Source organism: Empidonax traillii, unplaced genomic scaffold (genome assembly GCF_003031625.1).
Source record: "Empidonax traillii isolate 1590-97213 ecotype Southwest subspecies unplaced genomic scaffold, ASM303162v1 scaffold286:size1162393, whole genome shotgun sequence".
Classification (NCBI taxonomy): domain Eukaryota; kingdom Metazoa; phylum Chordata; class Aves; order Passeriformes; family Tyrannidae; genus Empidonax; species Empidonax traillii.
Window position 1 is genome coordinate 680,622 of NW_020955479.1, and position 12,106 is coordinate 692,727.

Here is a 12,106-nt window from a genome sequence, read left to right on the forward strand (position 1 = left end):
AGAGGCCACGTCCTCTCCAGTGCTGACCTCATGGCTGACCTGGTTTCTTCTGGTGAGACCCCAGGGCTCACACCACAGCCCCACACTCAGGTGTCTCCAGTCAAAGACCAAAGAAAGTCCAACCTGGAGTCAGAGCCAGATGTCCCACATGGACAGATGTGGCCATGGCAGGAAAGGGATGGATGGGAGCTGAGCTCCTGAAGGCTCCTTGGGCTGTTTTTTTCTACCCCTGCCAAAAGTCCAGAACAAACATTTTGCTCCAGTGGAATTTGTAAGGAAAAACCTTTCTGTCCCCCAGTGCCATACAGGGAGAAAAAACATCTGGCAAGGATGCCACAGCCACACATTTTTTGACCCCTTCCAGGGACGGTGAGTCTTATCACTTCCCTTGGGTGTTTTGTTCCAGTGTTTTACAATCCCTTCTATGAAATTTTTTTCCTACCATCCAATCCAAACCCCCCTGCTGGTGCATCCACAGAGGGAGAGGCTGCCCCGCGTGCTGGGAGGGAGGTGGGATCAGGGAGGAAGGTGGGATCGGGGAGGATTCCTGCTGCAGCGGAGCACAGCACAATGGGAGAGCGTCAGCAGAGCAGAAACAGGAGCTGGCCCCAGACAAAAGGCCCAATTATCCATCCTCCTGCAAACAAACAGCCCCTCAGCCCAACTTTTTTTCAAAGATGGCTCAGAAGAGAAAAGGGCCACGGGATCGGAGGGATCAGCCTAAGTCATGTACATCTATTTAACAAGAAAACTCATTGATAAGCAAACCACCTGATGCTTGCACAGCAGAAAAGAAAACACCTGGTTCTGCCTGTGGGTTGATAAGCCAATATCTTTAATCTTTTTTTTTTTTCCTCTCTTGATGACTGAAGTACACACTCTGTGCGGCCCTATGCTCCAGCCACATTGGTAATAGTAACAAAGCTTTGATGTCCCCCTCATTCAACAGAATGTTGTTTAGTTCAAAGAGAAGAACAGAGGCAATTCTTTGCTTTTAAATTATTAGCTCCCTAAGTCTTCTGTAATGATATAGTTTGACTGAAGTGTGCAGTTTATTAACTACATAAAGACGATATTATTAGAGCGGAGAAAGGCAGCCGAAAGTTTTGCCTTTCAGCTCAGCAGCAGGGGTTTTTGATACTTTGATCTCAATCAATGCTAAATGTCTTTGTGAGATAGAGGGAGCAGCAGAAATTACCTTTGGCACCATGACTACATCAATTATTTAGTTCTTTTTCTTATAAATTAAAGTGTTCTTCAACTTTTACCCCAATTTTTTCTTCATCTTCCTTTTTTTTTTTTTTCTTTTATTTTCTTTTTTTTTTTTTCCCCCCTTCAGTTATTGGGTCGGGGGGGAAAGGCTGACTGGAAGAAGTCTGGGTGTGAGCATTAATAAAAATCCCACTGACATTTCCCAGTCCTGGTCTGGGAGAGTCTTCTCTGGGTGAGCAGATGGATAAATGTGAACAACAACAGCAAAGGGTGAGCTCCAGGTAGTGTGCTGTTTAACCAGATGACTGTGTAGGCTGTTGTTCCAAATTTGTTTCTCTTTAGACTAAAATCCTTCTTTTTTTTTTCCTTCCTCTTGGTCTTTTCCAGTACTGCTAGCATGAATACAACTGGAAAAATGGGATACCTGACCAGAAAGATGGAGAAAGACTCTTTACAAAAGCCTACAGTGACAGGACAGGGGGAATGGCTTCCCAATAGCTTCCAACTGACAGAGAGTAGGGAGAGTCATCATTCCTAGAAGTGTGCAAAAACCACCTTAATGTGACCTCTGGGGACATGGTTTGGTGGTGAATACAGTGGTGCTGGGTTAATGGTTGGGTTCCGTGATCTCACAGGGCTTTTCCAACCTTCACAATTCCATGGTCTATGATTCCAGTGTCCTGAGGCTGAAAGTAGAGCTTGCAGAGCAGCAGGCCACAGTTGTTGAAGCATGAACTGTGGGAACTTCTACATACCTATATGTGGACTGTGCTGGAGAACCACCAAATTCTGTTTTCATGGCGATCAAAGTTTCGCAAGAAGGAGGACTTGAGACAGTGTGCTGGGCTGCTATGGCAACATGAATTTTAAAAAGTAAACTGACTTGCAAGAGCTTATCTCTTACCCTTCAGTGTGGTGCAGAACAGATCTGGCAACCTCTGCCTAAAAGAGAGGTGCTCTGGTGTACTGCAAAAAATGCATAAAACATATCCCTGGCAGCGAGGGGAGAATCACCCTGGTGGCTGGGTTTGTCCCTGCATCCCTGAGGCTCCTGCACCCTGAAAAGCCAAGTTACGGTGGTTCTTTCATGACATATTTATCCCAGCTCAGGCATTCGGGTGCTGGGGTGAATGCAGCATTGAATCTCTTCGGCTGGGCTGCCACCCCATTCCGGGAGCAGGGAGGGCTGTAAGGGGATGCAAGCCCCGCTCAAGAGGTGGATTCCGCCCACGGAGCGGCGTTTCCAAGAGCACCGTGACGTGGGCTCGGTTTACAGCTCGGCTTTCAAGCCACCCTCACAAAATGTAGAGGCAGCGGTGTCGGGAACTCTCCTGACAGCTCCTTTCAGGAGGGGATGCCGTGAAGAGCTGTCACACTCTGAGTCAGCTGTTCTGCCAGGGCTGGCATTCCAGGCAGGAAGAGCCTGCTCGTGGAGCTATCCCAACCACGCCGCCTGCCAAAACCACACTGGGAATCCCATGGGAACAAGCCCTCTCCTGAGCCAGCTGGTACTTCCTGCTCCCGAGGCCTGATCCTGCTGGATGCTGAGCATTCTTTGTTCCATTTTTAAATTCATGAGGCTTGAGCAATGCGCGGTCCGAGACCCCGGAGGGGGAACAGCCCCTTGGTGTTTTCAGGCGTGTGGCCCAGCTGGAGAGGAGGGAGTGAAATGTCAGGCTTGAGGGGAGATCTGAGAGATGCCAATCGCCTGGAAAATGGATCTTTAATCTGGATATTTTAACCAGGTTCTCCGAGCTGGCCATGGCCCCCCACAGCCTTCTCCTCTGTACCCCAGCCCCTCAGTACAGCCAAAGAGGGGCTCCCCCAAAACCAGCTGCCCCTCACAGCATCCACATCCCACTCAAGGCTCCAGGGAGAGGATCACCAGCATGGGACTCGCTCCCATCCTATCCCAACAGTGTCCCCTTGAGGTTGGTGGCTGAGGCAGCCTGGGAAAAGCCCTCACAGAGCTGTGGGAGAACCCCCAGAAGCTGCTCTTTATTTCCAGGCTGACCCACACAACAAATCCCGAAGGGTCAGCCTGACTGAAGGATGCTGGAGGAACCCTCTCCAACCTGGGGCGTGGGACCTCCACACCTGGCAGCGGAGCACTCGGAGAACCACTCGGATTAAGCGTCCTCCTTCACAAGTTCACTCTGTGAGCATCCACGTTCAACCACCGCAGCCCGTCCTGCAGCACAGCAGCTCGGACTGGGAGCGTGGGAGCTCCTCCAGCACCTCCAGGAGCTGGAGCAGGGCCATGGCTGCTCCGTGGGGCTGTGCAGCTGCTGTGGAGAGGGGACGGGGCTTCCTCACTGCTGCTGCCGCCGCCGGAGTCTCCTTTCTTCTGTCAGCCAAGCAGCAGGGAGTTTTCTGAGAAACTGCCCACAGGGAGCGATCACTTTTTCCAGTCATTAACCTCACACATCCCTCACATTATCGGAATACCTTGGATGTCTAAGTTGCTGCAGTGAGCTAATTCCTCCAGGTGACTGCAGGCAGCGTTAAGTGGGCTCCTGCACAGCGAGGGGATTTGAACTGCCAGAGCTGAAAGCGCTCCCGACTCCAGCACGCCAGGCCTCCAGCGGGGGCAGAGCCTCAGATGTCACCGTGCCAGCACAGAGCGGTGGCAGGAGGGATCCAGGGCCTCTGGAGCTGTCGTGTTCCTCCTCCACTCAGCAGGCACTTGGGGGGTCCACGGGAGAAGGGAGGAGAGCAAGGCACTGGCTTGAGGTGCACAAGGCAGAGACCACTCTCCCTGCCACAGGAAAAACCTGCAGGAGTTCTCATGTTGAAAGATATTGGGAGGGAAAAAAGCAGTGCCCTGAAGGGAAAAATGTTGGGAACCCCCAGTGCGGGCCTCTGGGATAAGGATGTACCTGTCTGTCTGGGTGTCACTGCATCCCAGCCCTGACAGAGCAGCATTTTTGGATCCTGAAGTCCTTCCTCTGGTGTAGGAGATGAACATGAGGAGTAGAACACAAGGAGGTTCCCAAGAGGAGCCCCAAACCAATGAGAGAAATATTAACAGTAGGATGGCTCTTGTCCTAAGTACATTAAATATCATATTAGTAACTGTGACATGTCACAATGTCCTCCTGTCATGCTTCCTGGATCATATGTTGTCAGTGCCCCATTAGGAGTGGCTGAGTAACAATATTAACAAAAAACACCCTCAAAAACCACGACATTTGTGCCATCAATAATAGGTGTCACCACCAATGACTGTGGAGCAGGACCAGGTCCCTCTGACGGAGCAAAGCCAGCGAAAGCCAATGTGCATTTCTACTAGAGAAGCATCCCGGCCAGTGTGGGGCATCAGCCTCGTGCCCAACCCTCAGCTCCCCTGGGAAGGAGTCTTTGGAGACAGAAACAGCCCCTTGATCTTCCCAAACTGCCCTGTGACCAGAAGGGTCACCCCAAGCCCTGGGGGAAATGGGGAACACTGAGCACGTGTGAGGAGAGATTCAAATCCCACGGCAGGAGTGAGGAACCACGTCAGCCACACAGGTAAAGCTCCATTTATGATCAGAAAGTACAAAACAGCAACATCATGGCCAAGTTACAGAACAGGGACCCACAGCACACAGAGCGAGGAAACTCCTCCACATGATTGAAACACCACCTTCAAACAACACAAGACATGAGGAAGGCAATGGTCTAACACTCCTGGTATCAGCACAGGTACAGGTTGTGGCAACGCATCAATCTGAGTTTGGAGGGTCCCAAAATTTGGTTTGGATCTTCCCAAGGTGTTTCTGGGATGCAGTTCAAGCTGTGGTTTCAAACCCATGCACTGGGAAGCTGAAGCTAGTGCAGGGAGGGCTCTGGAGCCTCCGCTCTCCCCCTCCACTCCTTTCCCTCTGGGATCAGTTTTGGTTTGGATGAAGGAATGATGCTGTGCCACACCGCTTCTGATGAGGGGGCACTTTATTTTCCCCAGCAACCATCTGCATCTTAACCAACTTGCTTTCAAATTAAAACACTGTTATTAATAAGAGGTGGTCCCAGGCTGGGGACACAAACACGCCCCAATCTTGGCACTGCAGCCTGAGTCCTGCTGTGAAAAACCCCCGCCAGCCCTGCTCCAGCTGTGCTGTGTTCAGTGTGCTGACACCTCATGGCCAAGCAAGAAACTCCAGTAAGACACCGTTTCCAGGACATTCACACACACATGCACTCTCCATCTGCTCCAAGGCCAGGAAAGAGGTTCATTTATCGAGAAGTCTGTCACGAACAGAGCTGGATATACCAAAGGTAGGGAACAAAACCAGTCCAGAAACACTTTTGAGTTCTTGGATGGCAAATGGGCACTGCAGGGGCTGTTGTCCGTCGCTGTGGTGGTCTGAGTTGTCCCCAGTGCTGAGGGATGGCTCTCAGGTAGTTCTCCCACATGGTCCACGTGCTGAGCCGCTGCTGTCTCAGGCCTGGAAAGAGCATCCACGCCGGGGCTGCTTGTTACCCCGCTCTCCCCTCCTCCGTGGGGGTCTCCCAGGGGCAGATGAGCTCCTTTGCAGAGTCCTTCCGAGCCCGGGGGTGTCCGTCCTCCCCCTCCTCGGAGCCCCGGGGGCACGCTCGGCTCTCCGAAGGCGCGTCCGCTCTGACTTGGAAGAAGCTGTGTTGTGAAACAGAGACTCATCTCACACACGCACAGCACTTTTTGATGTGCTCCGAGGCAGCGAACCCAGCCCGGCTTTGAGACTTCCACTCTTCAAACCCCCAAATCCCAAAGCAAAGCGCCCGAGCATGAGCCCTCAGAGAGGGAGAACAGGGGGGGGAATGTGAGCTCCCACCCCTTTGAAGCTGAAGGAGCCGTGTGACACGGCTCTGGAGCGCCGAGCCAGGTGGAGCAGGAGCCCCCAGGTTTGTGCTCTTGAATTTATAATGTGGACTCATCCACTCGGCCAGCAGTAGAGGTGGGTTAAATGAGATCAGGGACACGGTGCTCTGAGTGAGGGACACGGCCAGGGGTTGGTTCCAACAGGGAGAGCCTCTCCTGCAAAAAATCCCCCCCTCTCACACCTCCTGCCTCGGAGCAACAAACGCTTCCCGGCCCTCCCTCAAGATTTCTCCTCCCTTGTCACTTCTGGGTCTCCTCTGACTTGAAACCACTAAACCAAACCTGAACCAGCGCTCAAGAACAAACAAATATAAGAGCAGTTTTCCAAACCTGGGGATTAAAAGTAAAACCTGGGGGTTTGCACCCGCAAAGAGGAGGTGTGAGCACAGCAGCGGCACCACCAGAGTGGGCTCCTGCCCCAATCCCAACAGATAACACATCCAATGTGGATGGTAGGCACGGAGAGGGGGAAGAGACACTTTCAGAGCCTGGCTGGGATTTAGGGCGGGTGGCACGGGTGGGATTGGTGGGATTTAGCAGCACGGGTAGGAAAGGCAGCTGTGGGGCAGGTTCGTGGAGACCTCTGGCTAACTCCAAAGAGCAATGGTGGTGGAGGGGAGGATGCCCAGGTGCGGTACTGACCTGCTGACCGCCTTGGCGTCCGGGCGCAGCCGCCACTCCCGCTCTCCCAGCGGTTGCACCTTCCCGTGGGGTACGGCCGGGCAGCGGGGCGAGAGCGCGGCCACAGTGGGCGAGGTCCAGCAGCCCCTCCTCAGGAACCGGCCCAGGGACCGGGCGGCCAGGCGGGACCTGCTGCTGCCCCAGGGGAAGGATCCAGGCCCGGCCCTTTGGGGTTCTCCGTCCAGGGCCAGGCTGGTGGGCGAGGGGCAGGCGGTGCCCTGGGGCAGGGCCGGGGGGCCGGGCAGGGCGGGAGGCAGGGCGGGCAATGGAGGGGTGCTGGTGCCAGCGTGGGCAGGTGGGCGAGGGGCCCGGGAGGCGAGGTGGCACGGCTGTGGGGAGGAAAAGGAGACAGGCCCGGTCAGGCTCAGGGGTGGCACGCTGGGGGCTGGTCTCCCCAGGCTCCATCAGGAGGTCAAGCCCTCTGCTTCTCTGGAGAAGGGCCCGGTGCCACAGTGCTGCCAGGACAGACAGAGTTCAGCTGGGAGGCAGCTGTCAGCCACCCACCCCAGCCAGGCCTGTGCCAGTGTCCCCACCCTGCAGCTCTGCCCCCTTCCCTGCCCTCCAGCAGGGGCACGGAGGTGTCACAACTTGCCTACGGAAAGCAACGGGGTCATTGCTACCAGCCCCAGTGGGTGCTGACAGATCCGGCCCCACGCCCGCTGGGATGCTGGAGGAGACACCAGCTCGTCTCATTCCTCACAAGGATTAGCTCCAGGCATGGGGGAGCCTGTCATCCCGAGAATGTGATCTTGGTTATGAGCAGCACAGCCATGTCACACCCAAGGCAGCGCTGGCTGCTCCCTGCCCAAGAAAGAGACACTGAGCCCAAGCCCTGACGGCTGGTAAGACAAATCACATCTTGTGCTGAAGCCCACAGTGTCCCTGGCTGGGGCTGTGGAGGCTCTAGCTCAGCTCATTCAGCCCTCAGGACAAGCCCAAGTATAAACTGGACAGGACAAGCACAGGACAAGCAGCAGAGGACGAGCTGCATGCTGGGCCCCCTCCCATTTCCCGAGGACTCACTCCCAGCAGAAACGAAATGCAGCTCAAGTGCCCAGGGAGAAGGGCTGAGGGCAGAGGCACACACAGAACATGTACACACACATGCAGTGATGACACAGGGAGCGATGAACACACAGAGAAGGATGAACTTGGTACTTCTTCCATTTTCTACATTTATTTTTATTAGACAGATGAATGCGCGGGAGCGACGGCCAAGAAATGAAACAACATATTGCTCTGATTTCCAACGGAAACAAACAATTTCTGGCACAAAGTGAAGTTCAGCTTGTACCAGGCGACCTTCCTCTTCGGGGACTGAGCAGCAAGGGACGAGGAGCAGGAGGCTGGGCCGTGCCAGCTCGTTCAGCCTGTGGCAGAGCAGCGCCAGCTCCTGACACTGCGTGTGTCAGGCAGGTGTTCCACAAGCAGTGGCTGGTGTTCCACAAACACAGTGACTCCTGAACATGCCACACTAACCCACGGCAGGGGGAAGAGCGATGCAAAGCAGAGATGACGAAAAATCAGAGAAAGGAATGGGTACAGAGAACGCAACAAGCAGAGCAGCAGACAAAATAGAAGTAGAATCAGAGGGACTGACTGGAACACACAGATTTGTTATTTATTATTTATACCCTGACTTGATCTTCCACATGTTACTACACACTAGCAATCCCAACATGCTCAGTGCTCCATGTTACACAGACTCTGGAGAGGCTGGAGAGCTCATCACAGCCAAGTAGCTTTGGACCAACCCTGCCAGGTTTTGGAGTATCTTTCAGTGCTCTTATGTCAAGGTAGGCCGAGGGTGCTCAGCACCTCGTGTAACAAAGTCTTGGGGTTTTAGGAGGAATTAAAGAAAAGGCTGATCCTGCTCCCTTTCAGAGCGTTGCAAAATGTGCCTTTGCTTCCACCAGGAGTAAGAGCAGAGACAGCACAGGCCTTGACATCAGAGTGAAAGTCTCGGGCAACTCGGTTTCAATTCCTCTAAGAAGGTTTATCACTGATAGGTTAAGGAAGGTCAGGAAAATCTCCCTGCCTCAGCCACAAGTGAAGGAGACAAGTTCTGCAGTGACACCAGAGCAGACTGTGCAGCCCTGATTCTGCCCCTGATAACACACAGGGAGAGCAGGAGTCACTGTTCGGGCTGTTTTGGGACACAGTGACATCCTGACTGTCCCCCTGTTCACAGGCAGTTGTCCTGCATGGACCCCAGGGCTCCAAGGGGCTGGTCTGCAAGCACCCCACTATCTGAGGGCCCCCCTTCCCATCCAGCTTTCTCCAGAGGTTGTGGCTGCCCCATCCCTGAAAGTGTTCAAGGCCTGGCTGGCTGGGACTCTGAGCAACCTGGTCTAGTGGAAGGTGTCCCTGTCCATGGCAGGGGGTGGAATGAGATGTTTAAGGTCCCCTCCAACCCAATCCAATGATTCTATGATCTCCCATTTCCTGTAAAATCCTACCAGTATTTAAAATGGATGAACAATACAAACCAGAGAGAAGCAGCTTCCCAGACCTCAGTGCTTCCAGACAGTCTCTCTGCTTCTCTAAATTTTAGCAAACAAGGAAGATTTTCTGCCCCTCTAATTCCATTTACTGGGCTTTGCAGGAATCTTTGCACTTCTGGTAATCATTGGCCAGGTTCAGACATGCTGTGCTTTCCCAGCAAGGCCTGGAATCTCCCTGAGCTCTTTAGCACTAAAACGGTATTTTAGTTTGCCTCATTCTACAGAGCAAAAGAGACTGAGCAAATAAAAAGAAAAACACTACTTAAAGTTGAAATCGGCTCTTAACATCTCTACCCTGTCCTCTCTTGCCTCTGGACTACAACTGGGAACTACCTCCTGTTGGTTTTTCTAACAAGAGAAGATAGAAGAGCAGGAAAAAGACAAGACAAGAGGTGAGAAGGACTTGATAAAATCTCTCAAGGCCTCGTGCAGGCTCTTGGCAAGGGGTGGTGGCTCTTGGCACCTGCACACCCAGCTCACGGCACAGGGAGAGCAGAGCTTCCCACTGATCACCTCCAGCATGCTGGGAGGATGTGGGAGTGACATTCAAATTCTAAGGGTCAACCAAACCTTCAGAAACGCCCACCCTGCCGACCTCACAGGGAGCCTCCCTGGCCCTTCTGCCTGTGCTCCTGTTGCATTAGCTGGGAGGTGCAGGATACTTGGAGTGAGGGGTGTGCTCCTCTCAGGGGGTGCCAGATGCGCCCCTTGGGAGGGTGCACGTCCTCCCAGGGGATGGAAGCCAGCGTGGACACTCTGAGATGGGTCACCTCTCCCTGCTCCCCGTGGGGTCATCCACTTTGCTCCCAGGAAGGCTGGTTTGGACCCAAAGGACCGGGATGGCAGCACTTCACTGGGTGCCATCCCACCTCCCTGAAGAGCAGGAGGCAGGGAAGGGCAGCTGGGCTACCTGGCCTCCTGGGGGGAATCTCAGGGCAGTCAGAAGTCATCTCCCCTCCGAGGTGTGTGTGTGGGGAGCCAGGGTCCTGCCCCCCGAGCCTGGCACAGGCAGCAGCCCGGCCCTGCCAGCACTCCCTGCCTGGCACGCCTGGGAAGCGACATCTGCTCTCCAGAAGCCATGGCAACGTGCAGGGAAGCCGGCTGGTGGCAGAGCCGGCCTGGGAAACCTAAAGCAGCACTGACACCTTCAGGAAGGGGAGACGAAGCTCAACACCAGCCTCGGCTTGTCTTTTCCCTGCGGGGCTCAGAGCCTACTTGGGAGGAGGGTCCTTCTGGGGCTGGTTCCTGCGGTCCAGCTTGCTCATGACCTGCGTGATGTCCACGGTGGCGGCGGCTTCCCTGGCTTTGGCCTCTTCCTCCTGCTGCCTCAGGATGATGGGGCTGGGGCTGGAGCGGAGGTGGCGGCGCCCGAACAGACCAGTGCTGGGAGGGAGTGAGGGAGAGGAGCAGGGTGTTAGTGAGGAGAAGGGCACCAAAAACTCACCCCTGGCAAGCAGAGTCGCCAGGAGGGCGAGCTAGGACACAGGGATGGACAAAGAAATGGTGCAGAGGAGGTGGCTCAAAGCAGGGCTGGGTGACTCGTGTTGTCACACATCAGCTATAGAACTGCTACAAGCGTAAAGGCAGTGCTGGAGCTCCTGAGGGGCTCCAGTGACCATCCACACTCCTCCTGCTGTTGTGTTTGTACATAACTAACACTGGCTGTGGAGCCAAACAGTGTCCATCAGTGGAATTTTCTCTAGTGCCCTCAGTAAGATCAAGACAGGGACCTGTATGGGCGTTTCTTTGTGATACCTCAAAAGAACACCCACTACCTGCTACAGCAAAGCCACTTCCAGCAGCAGTGGAAACCAGTGTCAACCCAGCTCTGGATGAGGTACCAGCTCTCCAGCCTTACAGGATGCTGAGCACTGAGTGTCCAGAACAAGCACTGACGGACACAAAGGCAGCCACCAGGATCAACCAGCACCAGCCAGCGACCTCGAGATGTGTGGCTCAGGGAAAAACTAGCCAGACCCCAGGCAAGTCAGCAGCAGGGCTTTTTCCACTGCCTTGAAACAGGCTTTAGATGAAACAACAGCGTGAAAGTCCACGATTCCTCTTTCTTGTTTGCTAGGTTGGCAAGTGGAAGAGGAACAGAGAGAGGAGCACATCACCCAGTCTGGCTCTGACACTGCCCGCTCAGCTTTAGGAGCAACTGCAGTTCAAATGGCCTAAATGCTGCTCAGGAAAAACCCATTTCTGAGGTCATCCACCTTGTGCCAGCTGTCACTCACAAGCAAGGTGCTGTTGTTCCCACGTGCCTGTCACCTTCCCTAAGCAGCTTTGTCCAGGCAGGGCTGAGCAGATCCCACAGAGGATCCTGAACCCTGGCTCTGGCTCTGCTCTGGCAGTCAATGTTTCATGGGCAGGAGTTTTCCCATGCCCAGGACACAGTGCTCACTCCTTCCAGGAAAGGAGCCATGATTAATTCAACAATCACAGCCCTTCTAAACAGACCCAACAGAGGAGGCAGCTGAGAATTGTCAAGTCTATTCCGACTGTACACAAGCCACTTCCAGAGGGCTCATGAATAAACAGCACCACCAGTCTCAAAGCAAACCATCTTCTCAGTGAAAAATTTTATTTAATTAAGAGAACATCTAAATCATAGTAATTTTGCTGCAACTTGGGCTTTTTCTACCCTTGCTACAACAAGGAAAACAAACCCCACAATTACAGCCAGTTTCACTTGCCTTTTTTTGACAGTCTCTTGTGGCACAACAGCCTTGGCCAGCATTTCCTTGTATATTGGAGACTTTAAATAGCGGCCATAGGAGTCCTACCAGGAGAAAAAAGAAAAACTGGTAGTTATGGGCTGCAAACACCCTTATTAAAATCACCACCAAATACAGCTGCTCAGGAGCCA

General features: G+C 53.7%; 2 protein-coding genes across 3 annotated transcripts in view; both read right to left on the minus strand.

The window, feature by feature from the left end:
• Nucleotides 1-4,090: 4,090 nt before the first annotated feature.
• On the minus strand, nucleotides 4,091-7,347 carry LOC114060692 (regulator of G-protein signaling 9-like). Its single transcript, XM_027890394.1, has 3 exons — nucleotides 7,330-7,347; nucleotides 6,695-7,062; nucleotides 4,091-5,827 (listed from the first exon to the last, which is right to left on the minus strand). Exons 1-3 carry the CDS (start codon nucleotides 7,345-7,347, stop codon nucleotides 5,671-5,673), a joined length of 543 nt encoding a protein of 180 aa, XP_027746195.1. The 3' UTR covers nucleotides 4,091-5,670.
• The window catches only part of LOC114060685 (regulator of G-protein signaling 9-like), a 31,660-nt gene continuing 26,531 nt past the window's right edge, over nucleotides 6,978-12,106 (minus strand). The window contains exons 17-19 of one of the 2 annotated variants that reach the window (XR_003571938.1): nucleotides 11,934-12,019; nucleotides 10,383-10,620; nucleotides 6,978-7,062 (exon numbers count right to left, since the gene is read on the minus strand). Coding sequence is in view for 1 of the 2 variants with exons in the window: in XM_027890382.1 (XP_027746183.1) it covers nucleotides 10,449-10,620; nucleotides 11,934-12,019 (258 nt within the window). In the remaining variant the exon portion in view is untranslated. Of the gene's footprint in view, nucleotides 7,063-8,327; nucleotides 10,621-11,933; nucleotides 12,020-12,106 lie in introns of those variants that run through there. The other variant, XM_027890382.1, reaches the window with a different exon arrangement.